This window comes from Elgaria multicarinata, chromosome 2 (genome assembly GCF_023053635.1).
Source record: "Elgaria multicarinata webbii isolate HBS135686 ecotype San Diego chromosome 2, rElgMul1.1.pri, whole genome shotgun sequence".
In the NCBI taxonomy this organism is placed as follows: Eukaryota; Metazoa; Chordata; class Lepidosauria; order Squamata; family Anguidae; genus Elgaria; species Elgaria multicarinata.
In genome coordinates, this window is record NC_086172.1 from 60562737 (window position 1) to 60580184 (window position 17448).

At 39.8% G+C, this 17448-nt stretch overlaps 1 protein-coding gene across 1 annotated transcript in view; it reads right to left on the minus strand.

Annotated features, from left to right (window-relative positions):
• Nucleotides 1-17448, minus strand: part of THSD7B (thrombospondin type 1 domain containing 7B) — a 440833-nt gene that overhangs the window by 165289 nt on the left and 258096 nt on the right. Inside the window, exons 9-11 of the mRNA XM_063118635.1 lie at nt 12348-12582; nt 6058-6173; nt 1929-2061 (exon numbers count right to left, since the gene is read on the minus strand). Coding sequence (XP_062974705.1) covers nt 1929-2061; nt 6058-6173; nt 12348-12582 — 484 coding nt within the window. The remainder of the gene's footprint in view (nt 1-1928; nt 2062-6057; nt 6174-12347; nt 12583-17448) is intronic.

A 17448-nucleotide genomic window follows, 5' to 3' on the forward strand; every position in this document is an offset into this window, starting at 1 on the left:
TTTCCTCTCTTCTCTGACACAACTACAAAGAGCCTGTGGTTTCATATTTTTTTTTAAAAAAACTGCAAATTGATGTTTCCTCTGAACCTGATAAATAGTTATTAATCTTAACTATGGCCTTAGCTAGACCTAAGGTTTATCCTGGGATCGTCCCAGGGTCATCCCTGTTCATGTAAATGACACACAGGGGATCCCGGGAGCAGGCAGGCACAACCCCGGGACGATCCTGGGATAAACCTTAGGTCTAGCCAAGGCCTATGTTTCATTTGAAAAAAAGAAACTTCAAACCATGGGTTATGAATCTGGCTTCTTTCAACAAACCATAGCTAAGATTAGCCACAATTTAGGTTTGAACATAATGGTAAACTGTGGTTAATCAAAAAGAAAAGTGAACACTTCTGGTCTCCTCCTCACGGCTGCACAGAGGAGAAGGAAGGGAGAAGCACGCTAGGCCAAGGCTCACTGACCGGTTTTAGATGATCAGCAGGAGATACAACACAACATAGGGGTGTGGAGTAGGATAACAAGTGTGCCAGATTCAGGTGACACGGCAACCCACAATATGGTGCTAAGAAATAGGGAATTGCTAGTCACATGACCGGCACGCATGGGGACAAGGGAAACAACCCAATGCAGCATTGTTTCCCCTGCTGATCATCTGAACACAGCCATAGCTTATCATGATGGTTGAACCTGCCCAACATCATTTATCTATTGAGCTTCAATCCAACATAAACTTCCTTATTTGCAAAAAACCCAAAAAACCCTATTAGAGTGCATAGAATTGAGTGCAAAATTGCAGTTTTAGTTTTTAAACAATTGCTACATGTCCTCCTTGACAGAAATGTGAATCATTTATTAAAATAAACATACAATAGGAGTGCTCAAGCCTGCATTTAAATATACATACATATATAGTTTTGTTGCATCATTGGGTTCCTCAATGTACCAAATGTGTTCTTTTTCTTAACTAATTATGTAATCAGTATCTCACAATGTCTTGGATCCAGAAATCCCATGAATGAGTGGAAGAACCTCCAAAACAGCATGGGAGGTAGCACTGGAGGTTGCAGCGGGAATCAGCAAAAATCACCCCTACTTCCACTAGTGGGACCTTCCAACGGATCAAAGACCCTTCTAAATGAACAGAAGGACTTCCACTCATGGAAGGTTAACTCTGGAGCCAAGCAACCCCAATTCAATTGGTAGAATATAATCAGTTTGCCTGGCACCAGCTAAAGTAACACTCCTTACTTGACTTCTTGCTCTGTTCCCCTTTCTTATTATTTCGGAGGATTAATACACCCATGAATTGCACTTCCCAGTCCTGATATCATAATATAGTTTATAGAAATGTGAAGTTAGGAGCCCTCAATTATCCCACCCTCATCCCATTCCTCTTAACCTCTTTGCACAGAATAGCTCTTTGTCAGGAAAGGGGACCAGCTCTTGCACAGTGGCACTAAGGAATACTGTAGTGCTAGAATTTCAATGCTTAGGTCTTCTGCTGGTGGAAGACCCAACAACTCCACTTTGTAGGCTTCTACAGGAAATCCTGTTAACTGGAACTTCAATGCAGTAATGGCTTACCAAAATCAGACTCTAAGGCTAAAGTCATCCACATATGGAGAACCTGAGGCACTCCTACCAGCCCCAGCCAGCATGGCCAGTGGTCAGGGATGATGGGATTTGTGGTCCAGCAATACATGGAGGACCACAGATTCCCCACCCCGATGTATATAATGTAAGCCAGACTGAGCAAATATCTAGTGACAAAAGTATATAGCAATACAACTATATTTCCAATGAAGTATATTCAATGCCCAAATATGAAAAACATGTATTAACATTACTGGTGTGTTAATGAATGCAGTATTGTACACCCATGTTTACATATTCTTTTTATTAATAATAATCATTTACAGTACCTGTAGACAGGACAAAGAGGGATGTCTTCACATTCTCTTTCTTCAAACAAGGTATCTGGGCATTCCTGTCCTCCATTCACAGCATCTTGAAGGATAATCCTATAGCGGGACTGTTTCATTGCGGTAGCATTACCTGAGGGATTTTTTTAAAAAAAAAAGTGTAGCAAAATGTTTTTCTGCCAAGGATAGTTAATTTCATGCATTAGTGACCTTGCCTTTTACCTGAGAAATGTCTAACTTAACATCCTGCCTTTGGTTATATTGCATATAGTAAAACATTACACATTTCCAATTTGTTACAGCCTTGAGAATTCTAGATAAAATGTGATCAGGCAGGGGAGAAGAGATGTCTGAGGAGGAGAAGACTCCATTTAGGAAATGCTGCTGGCTTCTACTCACAGACTGTTACTTTTAAAAAAGGAAGTTTTGCAATGTCTGAACAATGATTTCATATATGGAAATTATTCCAAAAATCATCTTCATGGGATAAAATATTCTTCCAAGAGGAAGAGGGCCAGAGATAAATGAATGTGTGGCATGGAATAATGGGCTCAAGTTGCAGAAAGCCAGATTCTGGCTGGACATCAGGAAAAACATCCTGACTGTTAGAACAGTACGACAATGAAACCAGTTACCTGGGGAGGTTGTGGGCTCTCCCACACTAGAAGCATTCAAGAGGCAGCTGGACAACCATCTGTCAGGTATGCTTTAAGGTGGATTCCTGCATTGAGCAGGGGGTTGGATTCGATGGCCTTATAGGCCCCTTCCAACTCTACTATGATTCTATGATCTCCAACATTATATTGTGTTACACCAATCTAACAAACTTTTTACATGCATAGAAGGCGCACTGCCTCTAGGAAGCTGCCGTGCAAGGAAAAAAGAAAGATAGAACTCTGTTCTTGATACATTTGGGTAGTATATGGCTGTTGCGACATGCAACCCACTTGAATTTGGGTAGCTGTTCTACTTGGCTAATGCAACTCAAGCAGTGCAGCTTTGGTTTCCCTCTAGGTAAACAATGATGAACCTGATGTGGATGTTTACTCATACCTAATGTCTATGCCATTAAGCATGGCTTTATATGCATAATACTATTCATTCACTGTGCCTTGTTACTTGTGAGTTTCTATTTGGGACCTAATTAGGATTTAATATGAATTAACTGTGCATAGCCATGCGTTATACAGTTCCATTCTATTTATTCTTTCAATTCTATCTACATGAGCAAACAAACCAGGATTTCTTCCATAAATAATAGCTTCTGATTTTATCTGAATTGGGAAACTATGGGTAACAATTTCAGCTTAAGCCAGGATACTAATAAGCTATGGTTCAAAGTTTGCTTAATATCTTGCCTTGTTCCAAAGCTGCTGGAAACAGAAATGGAATCTATAGTTAAATTAGGAGTTCCTAGTTTGTTCACTCTTGCTATGAATTCAGGACTAAGGAGGCTATATGTATAGCCATGGGTATCATGCATATCTCATCTTATTACACTGATATAAATCATCTGAAGACAAGTCTTTTTGTGCTCTTCCAAGATTCATCTGAAAGAAAGCACCAAAATTGATAACACATTAAGATGATGATTAGTTCTTCCTTTGTTTATTTTAGCCCATGGTAAATATAAATAAAATGCTCTCTGTTCATATCTTAATCCAGGATTATTTCTCTCATCTGTTTAATCCAATTTAATATAACCAATATCTAGGCAAAATAGTTATAACACTGTAGATTTGAAGAAATTAGTTCTCCTTGTTATATCTTCTGCAGTATTTCAGTTGAATTACTCTTTTCTTTTTCCCATTTGAGTGAATTGGTATTTTAAAAGCAATCTTTTAAAGCTAGTATCACCCTTGAAGAGTAATCATGTAGGAATGACACATATCTTTGTTAACCATATCCTCCTAAGCCATGATGTTTTATATTGTTTCCACTACTCACAATCTCTTGGTAATAACTGGACATAATTGATTGCACACTGTTGCTCATGATGAGGGGATTAAAATATAATGCATTTAACTGCTTTCCCCACTCCCTCTTTAATACCAAATAATCCCTGTTTTACTTCTTTTGGGTGTTTAGTTAAATCAAATTCTATTTTATCCTAAATATATACTTCAAACTATATTCATGTAGATCAGTTTCAGCCACTATGAATGCTCCCAGGTGTTACCTATGAGCAGGCATTGTGCAGCAATTCCACCTTTTTTTTCTCAATAGATTTTATGCAGTAGGTAAAGAAGGCTGGCAAAGTGGTGGAAAACACAGGAAGGTTATGAGTAGAAGACGACATAGTCTGGACTCCACACAAAAAATATCCATGAATGAGGGAGGGCGAAAGCACTATTGAAGCCTTGTTAGCCATCATTCTTTGGGTTTTAAAAGTGTGCATAACCTATTGGCCATAATTTTAATTAAACCCAAATTGTTCAAGTGCAGTATAAGAAGACTGTATGAAAAAGAAAGGAAATGATACCTTTACGTGGAACAGCTTCTACATTTCACTTCAAATTCCCTTTTGAAATTTATGTCTTCCTATCTCAATCATTTCCTTAAGCGCAACAACATCTAAATGCATTCAGGGTGTATGATAATTCTTTGCCAGAAAAAAAAATTATGATGGCACTTAACTGAAGGGCAAGCAATAGGTGTAAACCTGGACACCTATTTCCCAGTTCAGTTCTTCAGATTTTATCTAATGAAATGGATTTGCTCTACTGCCATCATCTGATTTAATTGTAAATGTTGTTTGCCTAAATTCTCATTATTTTGGCACACATATTTAATTTTATAGCTAGCATGTAAAAGTTGATCATGTTTTGTCTGCAGCTTAGGCATTCAGCTTTTTATTGCGTTTGTTAAATAATATTTTCTATTTAATTGATATGCATACATCATGGGGTGGTTTCTAAATGTTGTGCTTTTAATTGTGCAGCACAAATTAAATACCTTATAGCCAAGCCATATAAAATAAGAAATCCAGTGAGCAATAGCATTTTCACAACTCAGTTTTAATTTAGGATATTAAATGAAAACACTGCCAATGAGGTTAAATAATTAATTTGGAGATGAGTGTGTTTGTTTTTAAAAAATGTACAGGATTATTTAATAAACAAAGTAATTTACTAGTTAATTTATTCTTATCTATAGACAGTTCATTGAAAGATTTAAAAAAAACTAATTAAAAACACTATTCACTGTGTTTTAAAGAACCTAGGATATGTATTTAGAAAATCTACTGCATGTATAGTAATTCACCAACAAGAACTGTTATAGGACTAGAACATATGAGAGCAAAGTTTATGGGAACAAATAAAACCTCCATTCAGACAATGAAGTAGACATAGAATTAGCCATCACAAATATCACAAGAGCAGTCTCGAAAGCATGCATAAGACCAAATATTATATTAACATTATCTGGTGAAAAAAACATTTTAATTAGAGATAGAATTTATATATTTTTCTCAGAGAGCGGAGGGATAGGGTGTGGGAGGAGTAAACTTGAACTGTGATTTTAAAAAAGTGACATGACTTTTTCCTAAATTTTGAGCTTGGCTATGCTTTAATTACTCACTGAAAGCTAAATTCCCTATGATGATAGCCTTGCAATGCAGTCCTAAAGTTGGGTGGATGGGGCAATGTGGAAGGATTATGAACTTGTTTCATGTTAAATATATTACAATATTTCTATTATACTTTGCTAAAATAACCCACCGTGGGGTAAAAAAATCCCACCACACAATACGATAACCCACAGTGGGTTAAATAATCCACCGTGGATTATTAAATTTATCGTGGGTTATCATGTTGTCTGCACCCAGTCTGAGAATCTGTCTGGCTAAGCCTTTACATTCTTAACAAATCTTGAAAAGAACTGGGTAAATTGTAAGTGCTGAGAACACTAATAGCATTGCACCAAAAGTTGATCCATAAATTCATCATAAGGGTGATCCTTAGACTATGAAGTAAAATTCTCAATTTACCCAAAATTGAATTCTACCGCCCCTGCCTAAACTCTCCAAATGTGTATCACTTTATTATTTGTGCTGGTAAATAGAAATAGCTGGAAGAAGGGCCATTTCCCCTCCAGATATTATTAACAATCTCGTAGAATGGCTTACCATGTTGGCAGGTAGTAGGGCAGCGCGTCCATTCACTGAAAGGGGTCACTATGCAATCTTTTTTGCATGGGAGCAGACATGGGTGGACTGTTTCTGGTCTGATGGACTCCGGGCACCTATCAACAGAATTGCAACTCATGAGAACTCCTGAAAAATGCGCCTTTTGGCAATAAAATGGAGATCCCTGTTCAGGAACTCTATGTTTAGGGTGCACATTTAGGCTTACATAAGAGTGTTTATTTCTGAGTGCAATCCATAGGATTGCACTCTTAGCCTTTAACTAATTTTTAAAATAGAAACAAACAATTATAAGAGCAAATCTTATTGATATTAAACATCACTAAATTCAGGCATGCAAAGAGTACCTGCCTACTTGCCTTTGATGAGTAAAAATTATGTCCCAGCAACCAGGCTATTGATATGCGAGAAACAATTTATGAAACTGTGTGAGGGTAGAGATGTAAAATTTCCAAAAATTTTGAGACCATTGGGGGGGGGAATCCATGTTTTTTTATTGTTTGTGGTTGGTTTTGGGGGGTGGGGGGGTCTGGAAAAATGGACGTTTGGGGAAAATTGACAAATTAGCAATACTTTTTTTTAGCGCAGCTTACAGATCAAAAGTCACTTTGTTGATTTAAGTTATTTTAATATTCAATAGGATACAAATACACTAGACATGAAAAGATACCTTTTATTTCTTGAAAGAGTTAAAGAATAGTAGCACCAACAAAAGGACTCAATGACGCGGTTTGGATGACATGCCACGGTTTGTCGTTGGTTATTTAACACACAAGAAACTGCGCACCTGCAGACGCCACATTCCATATGCAATTCCCGCTCAGGGTTTGTCATCTCATGCAAACTTGGCAAGCATAGGTTATGTGGGCGTTGTTTAACCCTCACACAACCCATGCTCTCTGGGTTCGCACAACATGACAATCTACAAGTTGGGGTTGCATATGTAAAATGGTGGCTGCATGTACGTGGCACGCTATGGGCTAAATAACCCACAGTGGATTGTCATGTTATGTGAACAGCCCCTGGTAATTGTGTGCCTTGGTCAGATATTGACACGAAATACATAAATGGGCTGTATTTAGCTGTTCTGTATATGTTTTTGTCTGGAGACACTTCCACTAATGGCTCTTTTTGCTGCATTCTTCCCATTTTCACATCTCCCCCATATGTGTGTAGCCTGGTAATCACTGATTCCTGGGCCAAGAAAACTTTTTTTCAGGCTCTCAATTTATAATGTGAATAAAATTTATGTGTCACAAGTTCCTAATTTGAATTATTAGTGGGAGGTAAAGGGGGCAGTTCTGTATAATGAGGAAGATCAGTGGTTCTAAATGGGACAGTAAAAAAGAATTAGCTTTCAAAGTCTTAATTTCCATGCAGACAGATTGTTGGAGAAACACCCACGGCAGAAAGAAAACATCCAACCCATCAGGAGCTTAATCACTGACAGCCTTTAATGCACGGTAGGAATTAAACATAGATCATATAGCACAGCTCGTTCCGTATAGACACTGTTGTGTAACATTTAATAATGTCAAACAAAAGTTTTAAAAATTAACCCAAGTGCAACAGTGAAATGCATCATTTTCGTAAGTGGGTATATTGTTCTCAGATGAATCTTCAGTGTATAATGACTTTTTTTGTTTCCATTATTTCTTTGAAATTTATTTCTATGGACTATTCATTTTTCTATCCACTTGGAGGTCTGTAAAATGCAAAATGAATTTAGCTCCTACTTCCTTCAAAGTAAGAGGAAGGAAAAAATCCTCATTTCATAAATTCAGTGCTAACATAAATTGAATATTTATGTAGATACATAAATCTTCTTGAAGTTACCCTCCGGTTAAGCATTGCCATAGCAGCTTTTAGAGAAGCTCTGGATGTTTAAATTTTCATAAATAGTCAAATTCAATATAATAGGCAGGTCTAGTCACAAACAATTTTTCTACTCATTATTGTGATTAAATTCACAAATGCATACTTGAACAGCACCAGTCTGTAGCAGCAGAAGCTCTACATGTGCTGAGGCAGATCAAGGGCAAAGAGCTTAGGAAAGAGTCAATTTCTAAGAGTTTTATCCTGCAACAAAGAACATCTTCAGCAATGCCCAAGTTAAAGAATGTTGTGTGTCAATAAACTTTCATAGTCTGCTATAAAAACTCCATCAAATATGGTATCTTTGTACATACATCCTATTCTAAGTGTATTGTACTCAGGACTGGCCTTGGGATAACTAGCACCCTGAGTGAGGAGTGTCTTTGGTGCCACAATCCCATGGTCACCTTGGAAGGTTTATGGGGCCTGGTGAAGCTGTGATGTTGGTGCCCCTTCAGCTCAGTTTGGTGCCCCTCAGCTCTGCTTGGCGCCCCCTCAGCTCAGTGCCCTGGGCGACCGCCCAGCTCACCACCCCTGATTTCACAGAGATAATCTCAGCATGGTTCCCCTGGAGACATATTGGGTGTTGAGCTCACATCCCTATGGGTTCCTCTCTGACATGACAAACTGGGGATGCTGCTTCTGCAATCCCAGCAGGAGACACCCAAATTGCCTGGAATGGTGAACTGCACTGGAGAAGCTCGAAACCAAGCAGGACCAGGGTCTGGCATCTTATGGAGAGAAGCCAGATGCTCCTGGATAAAGAGAATCAGGTTTGTTCTTTCAGGGCTACTTGGGGATGATGAGCAGGAATCCAGGCAAGACATTACAGGTTCCTTATGCACAGACCTATGCATATTACAAGTTTTGCCTGGCTTGATCCGTACCCTTTTTTAGAGACTGCAGGAGTGGTAAACATGCCTGGAGCAGACTATTAGCAAAGGTGGCTAAACAAACTCTTCGAAAGGATTGGAACTGGAGAATAGAAAGTGTTTCATCATGTGCTTTAGACACACATAGGTCCACCACTCCTCAGGGCTTGAGATATTTCCATTCATTTTCCCCTTCCATTCCTCCCATCTCTCTCTCTCTCTCTCTCTCTCTCACACACACACACACACACACACACACACACACACACACAGAGCACAACTAGCTGTGATCATACAAGGCCTGCACCATCAGCACTGCTAATTCTAATTGCCATTTACATAGCTCTTTACATCATGTTTCATAGCTGTTGTTTTATCCCCCACTAATCCTGATTTACAGTTGGAGAGTCAGTGGGTTACCCAGCATACACAATGAGTCCATGTCAAAGGTGGGGACTGAATTAGTTACTCTGCATTAAGTAAAGTTATATGGTGACCTGTAATGAACATAACTCCATTAACAAGGGGCCAGGTAGCATGTATTGCTCTCCTACTCTTAACTGCTGTTAAGACTGAATACTGAAACCAAAATGGAGATTTCCATTAACTTTCCTTTCTGCTGTCTCCTAAATCCCATTGAGTCATCCTCAACAAACTTTCTACAGAAGGACAAAGCTACTTCTAAAAGGCACTCAGTTAGCAAGTGTTAGGCTGGTTGAATTCCATGCTGCATCATTTTAAAGTGGGAGGAGAGATTTTGATTTTGATGTTCAGAGCACCCTGGACCTGGCGACTGATCTTCCCCAATCATGGAAATTACACATTCCTCTCTATAGTCACCCTAAACTTGTTAGTAATCTTATTATTATTATTATTTATTTATTTATATAGCACCATCAATGTACATGGTGCTGTCTTGCATTTTAATTTTTAGTGGGGTGAGTGGGTCGGTAGCAATCTGTGTCCCCTACCAAATAAACTTACCAGGCTAGTTAAGTGAATCTGCGTATCGATTCTAAAACCCTGTAACTTATTCTGCTTCTTGCATTTGTTCCATCTATTAAGATAACAGACTTTAATCTTAATAGACTCCTTTGGGAGTCATGTGGTTAGAGTTTAGCTTGGATTCTACCAGTTCTATATAATTCAAATACTTACTTTAGTTCAGTAGATTCTGGCAGTTCTCAATGTATAGTGTGCTTTATGGTGTGTATGTGTGTGTGGGGTTAAATATCAGATAAATATTGGACTAACTGACCCCCATTCTAATCTGATTTACTACCAGTGAGTTCTCAAAGGTCAGGAAAAGGAGTAAAGACTCCCAAAAAGATTCCATCATATTCTCTTCCTAGGTCCACACTTTCTCTTATGGAACCATCTTTTCCAAGTGACAATGAAATCCCACTTATACCCATAGATTACTAGATGAAGGTTAAACATGTCCAGTTCAGATGTACATACCTGGATTCAGTCAGCCGACATATGAATAAGCACTATGCCCATGTGCACAGGTATTCCTTCCCATCTCCCTTCTTAGGGAGCTGCAATTAATGCCAGAAAACTAAAATTAAACACTTTCCAGTTATATCCACACTGCAAAACTATCATTACCAAGTTCAGAAGATCTGAAATGAATTTCAAACTGAATTCTTCTGAACCTGGTAACCATAGATTCCAGGTTTGGATATAATGGGCATCTTCCTGGCTTTTCACAGCATGCCAAGAAGGGTGTGTGAGCATGTGAGTGGGCATGCACAAGGTTCTTTCATATCTAAGCTTGTTAAACCAAGCTACGTATATTCAAAGTGGGCCTCAGTAAAACCAGATTAAATTATTTTTCCTACTGAGTGAAATACTAGGTGAAAGTACAAATTTCAGAAATCTCAATGGATGCAGTCACCATCCTCATTATGTTCCAGATTTGTATTCCTTTAATATTCTCTATTTCTGATCACATACTATTCCAACATCCAAGACCAATCTCAATCCTTTACAGTGCCATGTAATCTCAATATCCTCCTCTTTGGACGTCTTCATAAGGAACAAAGAACAAAAATATACTTTAAACATTGTCTGACACAATACATGGCAAAAATGAAGGCTGATAAACTTACTTCTTGTCAATGGACACTAGACGTTCTTTTCCTCGCTCAATTAATCTCATTAACCTAAAGAATTTTAATTAACTTCACTGGAGTCAACACAGTCTGCTCATTTTTAGCAGGATTGTTCTGAGAGATACAATAAGAATGAAAACTAGTCTGTAATTCTCTAGACTCATTAACAGTGCAAAAAGTAATTAGCAATGTCTTCACTTTAAAAAAAAATTTGGGGAAACATCTGTGCTTCTCATTTCTCTCTGAGCTACTAAAGGAAAGTGGAAAGTAAGGTCACTCACCAGGCTAAATACATTATGTTGTTTATAATCACACACATATATATATATATATATATATATATATATATATATATATATTATCGGATAACTTCAATATCAACTGATAGTATGATGTATATTCTGCATGTATCTTCCTTCTTTGAGGAGTCAACACAAGCTAAATTAATCTCCAAATATTTTTGAATGCATTTTCTTGGAATGACTCTGTTCAGATGTTAGCTGCAGTCTAGGCTCATACACACACATCCTTAAGCTCAGCAAAATTTTCTTTTTTTAAAAAAAGTGAAGTTGACGCTAGAGGCCCATCAATCAGTTAAAATGTTTTGGGGGTTTGGTGCAAGAGCTCTTGAATAAAGAACTCTTGTGGGGATGGTGAATAGTTCAGGTATACCTGGTGCAATTTCCCTTTCAGCAATTTTCCCAACAGAACCCAAATTACTTTTTGAATAGTAATTTAAAACAAGCAAACTTTGGAAATGCCTGAACAGCAGTTTTGGGGATTCCTTTGAACAGCTTCTGATGCCTGGCTTTTCCACAGTATGTATTTCCCTTGGGCAGAAAGGTTTTTGAATTCCCTTCCAACCAATTTAGCATGCCAGAGGAAGGAACAGGCTCCATTCCCTCAGCATCCTTTTTAGCTGGATGATCTTGACTTTGCAGGGACACACAAGTCTAGAAAACCTGACCTTGCCCCGTATCTGCACAGGAGCAACAGCAGCCCCTCACTTCGGTTAGAACTGCATTTCGTCACTTGACCTGGAAGCAACTACCTTTGCCTTTTTAGGGAAAGCAGCAACTACCAAAGATGAACACAGGATTGCTTCTTCTCATTGTCCTTTCTAGGAAAGCAAGGCAAGACAAGGACTGGCAAGCCTGCAAACCCCCTATGCCCATCCACCTGCACTGCACTGTTCGAATACTCCAAAACAGGAAGGAAAATAGGAAGAGTGCTACTGGATCAGATCAAGAACCTGTCTCATCCAGTACAAACAGAAAGGTGCACAATGACTTTCCTAGGAATATGAGAAACTGAAACCATGAGCTTGTATCCATTTACATTTGAGGTAAAATTAACCAAAGAACACAGCCATGCTGTACTTTTAGTGGCACACATTTCTGAACAATACCTTTTTGCTGGGACCTGGCCAAAATGATTCTTCACACAGAAGACCTTCCTGGTCTGTATGCCCACTCCACAGGTAGCTTCGCCATTCCAGTTAATGGTAGCATTCAGTGCTGTTATCAAGATATTTTCTGAACAGTGATTCCATGCAGATGTTTCCCAGTAGACCTGGTTGCAAGAGTGCTCGTTACAAAGGCGATATTCATGGAGTGCACGACTAGGAGGACATGGTTTTCCACCTGTATGGGGTAAGACAACACAGAGTGTGTGCCAAGAGGTTAAAAAAAGTAAACAAACGAACAAAAATAATGCCCTTCCAAACACATTGATTGCCATTCAGTTCCTCAAGCTATTAGTCCTGCCAGAATAAATGGCCTTCCAAAAACCAGTCTTGCACAATATGGTGATCAGTCACACGCACAAAAGGAATATTGAACATACTCAGCATACAAGCTTCAGGGTCTCTTGACTTATAATATAGTATTAAATGCCATTAAATACTATTTCTGTCTTCTCTGGAAGCCTATGCATTGATTTAAGCTGCAGAGATACAAGGAAGTTATTTATGTGTTCCCTATGTAGAGAACACAACAAAAATGGTTGTCAGACACAGTTACATTGCATAGTTGCTGACGAGGAGCTCTGAGGCAGCAGGGAGTGACATACACAAGTGCCACATCATAGTTGAGACGGGGGTCTGGTCCTACTATCACCAGAATGGAATTCTGTCTTCTAGCACAAACTCTTGGACCCTGTGAGCCATTATCCCATTGGAAACTCAAAAGGCACTGTGTGCATGTTTGTTTGTTTTTCTATCTTTATGCATCAGTCAAAAAAATAAGAGTGGTGTCAGAGAAAATGCAGCCACACAGAGCTAGCATCAATGGCAGTACAAGTTATTGAAATTGAATTTCTTAACTGGTGATTAATTACCTCTCTCTGCAATGCCAAACATCTTACAAACTGGGATGAAATTATAAAAGCACAAGCTTACATTTATTGTCATTGGTTACCTGAGACTAAAGTGATGAAATGCCTGCATAAATGTTTTGTGAAACACTGTAGTATCATAGAATCATAGAATAGCAGAGTTGGAAGGGGCCTACAAGGCCATCGAGTCCAACCCTCTGCTCAATGCAGGAATCCACCCTAAAGCATCCCTGACAGATGCTTGTCCAGCTGCCTCTTGAATGCCTCTAGTGTGGGAGAGACCACAACCTCCCTAGGTAACTGATTCTATTGTCATACTGCTCTAACAGTCACAAAGTTTTTCCTGATGTCCAGCTGGAATCTGGCTTCCTTTAACTTGAGCCTGTTATTTCGTGTTCTGCACTCTGGGAGGATCGAGAAGAGATCCTGGCCCTCCTCTGTGTGACAACCTTTTAAGTATTTGAAGAGTGCTATCATGTCTCCCCTCAATCTTCTCTTCTCCAGGCTAAATATGCCCAGTTCTTTCAGTCTCTCTTCATAGGGCTTTGTTTCCAGACCCCTGATCATCCTGGTTGCTACCAGGATCAGGGATGATCCTGGTTTACTACCAGGATGACCCCTGACCATCCTGGTAGTAAAATAATGACAACAGCCCTTGTTTAAAGGGTTAGGAAGGAGTAGTGACCAGGGCAAAGTAGACAAAGGGCATGTCTAGACCAGGCATTATCCCAGGGATTGTCCCGGGATTGACCCTGTATATCCAGATGACGCACAGGAGATCCCGGGAGCAGGGAGGGATGATCCTTCCATTTCCCTAGGATATTGGCATACACTTTTTTTGCAGGTTTTCCTGTGGTCTCGGGACGATCCTGAGGACCATGGGTGATATGGCTGCCTATCCTGGCTTCTTCGCTGTGAGTAGTGGGGGGGGGTCATCAGAGGGAAGTAGCTGGGCTAGTGGGAGTCCACGGCCATCAGGGTTTGGCAGGGAGTGGGGTCAGGGCTTTTTTTTAAAAAAAAACTTACTTTTTGCTAGAGCTTTTTTTAAAAAATGGCAGGCATAACGTCCTGCTTTTTCCCTGGATGTCACACGCCACATGTGAACCCAGGGGGAGGATCTCGTGATCAGCATATCGTGAGATCCTCCCCCCTCCCTCCCCTGGTCTAGGCATGCCCAAAGAAGCTGTTAAATACAATGAACCATATAATCACCAAATAATTTAGTAATTAAATTCCTGTAGAGAAACTGCAGTGCAACACTGATGCTTTATTGGAGAAGGAAAAAAGAAAAATTCACTCTTTTTACATTTCATTCTCCAGCTGGTTCCACTTCACACCAAGGAAGTGTAAAATGCATATCTTGTAGATGTGAAAGTGCTGTGTGTGTATGTGTGTCCTTTGGCACTAAGTGAGAGAAATGGAACTGAGAGAACAGAATGCTTCTTAGAAGCTGCTTCAGCCTCAGAAAATTGAACTGCAGACATATGGAGCTGAAATCCCTAATCCAAAGTGATGAAGGAGATAGGTATTTATTTCTTAAATGAGAGATAGGAACCTGGGCCCTCAAGAGGTTGGACTCCAACTCCCATCAGCCCCAGCCAGAGTGACCAATGGGCAGGATGATGGGAGTTGTAGTCCAACAACTTATGTAGGGTCAATCAATTCCTGACTCCAGTCTTATACAATGAGTAGACAGGCAGAGAAATCCCATTGGTTGAGGTGGGTTGCTCCAACATCAGTTTTTACATTGGTTTTTATACTGTACTATTGCGTTTTGCACTGTTTAGAGATTGTAGGTTATTAAGTGGCCTAAAAGTGTCATGAATGCATAAATGCCTCCAAAGAATCCAAAGCCCTGCACACTGGCAGAGCGAAAGGAAGGCCACTGCGGCATCGTTGCTTTTATTTCCTGGAATGGGGGTGGAGGTCTTCCTTAAATGGTCTCCCTTCTACTGATGCCAATGGGAAGGAAACGGATTACAGCAGGTCTAGGGCTCACAGAGTTTCACTCCTGCTCTGAAGCCATGCGCTTGTCTACAGGGGCACTTTCCCCTGCGGTAGCTTTGGAGCGGCGGCAGGTGATCTACATGACACAGCCTCCACTCCAAAGCAATCCAGGGGCAAAGCCCCAAAGCTCCACACTAAAGAAGTCGGGTACGTATCCAGACTTTTTTGAGCTCGGAATGAGGCTCCGTGCCTCTGCGGAGCCTTGTTAAGAAAAAAATAAAATAAAGGGGGGGGGGTGGAAATCCCGCCAGGGAGGGAGCACCCTGTTCCTCTCCACTTGTTTTCCCACCCCAGTTAGCTATAAATGTGATCCTTCGCATTTACAGCTTAAAAACACACACACAAGTCAGTCCAATTTCTTTTTTAACCCCCCCTAACCTTAGAAGAGGGGGCAGTTTACAACAGAAGAGAGTTTACAACATTATTTTGTACAACTTTATTCTGTTGGACCAATTTCATAACTAATGGGCAATGTTGCATCTTCTGCTTTTCAAACTATCCTTGATTTATGCTGGGCCAATAAAAGATAGTATTTTAACCGGCTTTTGCTGAGATTCATAAACTGGTGTGAAGTGATACGAGCAGTTTACAATGAAGGTTAAATGTATTTCATGAAAAGTTTTTTTAAAAAAAATTAGACATTGTTGGCTATTTTAGCTTGAACTCCTTTATTTATTTATTTTACAGAATTATGCTATGAAATAGTTAATGTACCATTCAATATTGTTACGTGATGTGATCTCATTAGACCCATGTACAAACTTGCACATGTTCCAGTGAGTCTTATACCCGCTTATAAGGAATCTTTTGACATTGGCAATAGAGCGTCTGTGGCTAAGTAAGGTGATTCTTACTCAAGAAATTTACAGCACTGAAGGGGATAACGCCACAATGGCATATTTATTGAGGTTGAAACAAATACAAAGGTACAAGCTAGTTTTGGGGAAATTAGCTGAGCAAGTAGAGGCTTAGAAGCAGTTTCAAGAAGAGAAAAATAGACTTTTTGAGACTTAAGAGCATACACACACACAGACACAGACAACAGGGGAAAGAGTAGAGGGAATCTTTAAAGGCAGTATAAGATCCTGCAAGGTAGACTCCAACAATTCATGGAGCGAGAATTGCCAGATGTACAAGATGGGTTTAGAAAAGGCAGAGGAACTAGAGACCAAATTGCCAATATCCGCTGGATAATGGAGAAAGCCAGGGAGTTCCAGAAAAACATCTATTTCTGTTTTATCGACTATTCTAAAGCCTTTGACTGTGTGGATCATAACAAACTGTGGCAAGTTCTTGGTGGTATGGGGATACCAAGTCATCTTGTCTGCCTCCTGAGGAATCTGTATAACGAACAAGTAGCAACAGTAAGAACAGACCACGGAACAACGGACTGGTTTAAGATTGGGAAAGGAGTACGGCAGGGTTGTATACTCTCACCTTATCTATTTAACTTGTATGCAGAACACATCATGCGACGTGCTGGGCTTGACGAATCCAAGGCTGGAGTTAAAATTGCAGGAAGAAACATTAACAACCTCAGATATGCAGATGACACCATTTTGATGGCTGAAAGCGAGGAGGAGCTGAGGAGCCTTATGACAAAGGTGAAAGAAGAAAGTGCAAAAGCTGGGTTGCAGTTAAACCTCAAAAAAACCAAGATTATGGCAACTAGCTTGATTGATAACTGGCAAATAGAGGGAGAAAACGTGGAGGCAATGACAGACTTTGTATTTCTGGGTGCAAAGATTACTGCAGACGCTGACTGCAGCCAGGAAATCAGAAGACGTTTACTTCTTGGGAGGAGAGCAATGACAAATCTTGATAAAATAGTTACGAGCAGAGACACCACACTGACAACAAAGGTCCGCATAGTTAAAGCAATGGTATTCCCCGTAGTAACCTATGGCTGCGAGAGCTGGACCATAAGGAAGGCTGAGCGAAGGAAGATAGATGCTTTTGAACTGTGGTGTTGGAGGAAAATTCTGAGAGTGCCGTGGACTGCAAGAAGATCAAACCAGTCCATACTCCAGGAAATAAAGCCAGACTGCTCACTTGAGGGAATGGTATTAAAGGCAAAACTGAAGTACTTTGGCCACATCATGAGAAGACAGGATACCCTGGAGAAGAGGCTGATGCTAGGGAAAGTGGAAGGCAAAAGGAAGTGGGGC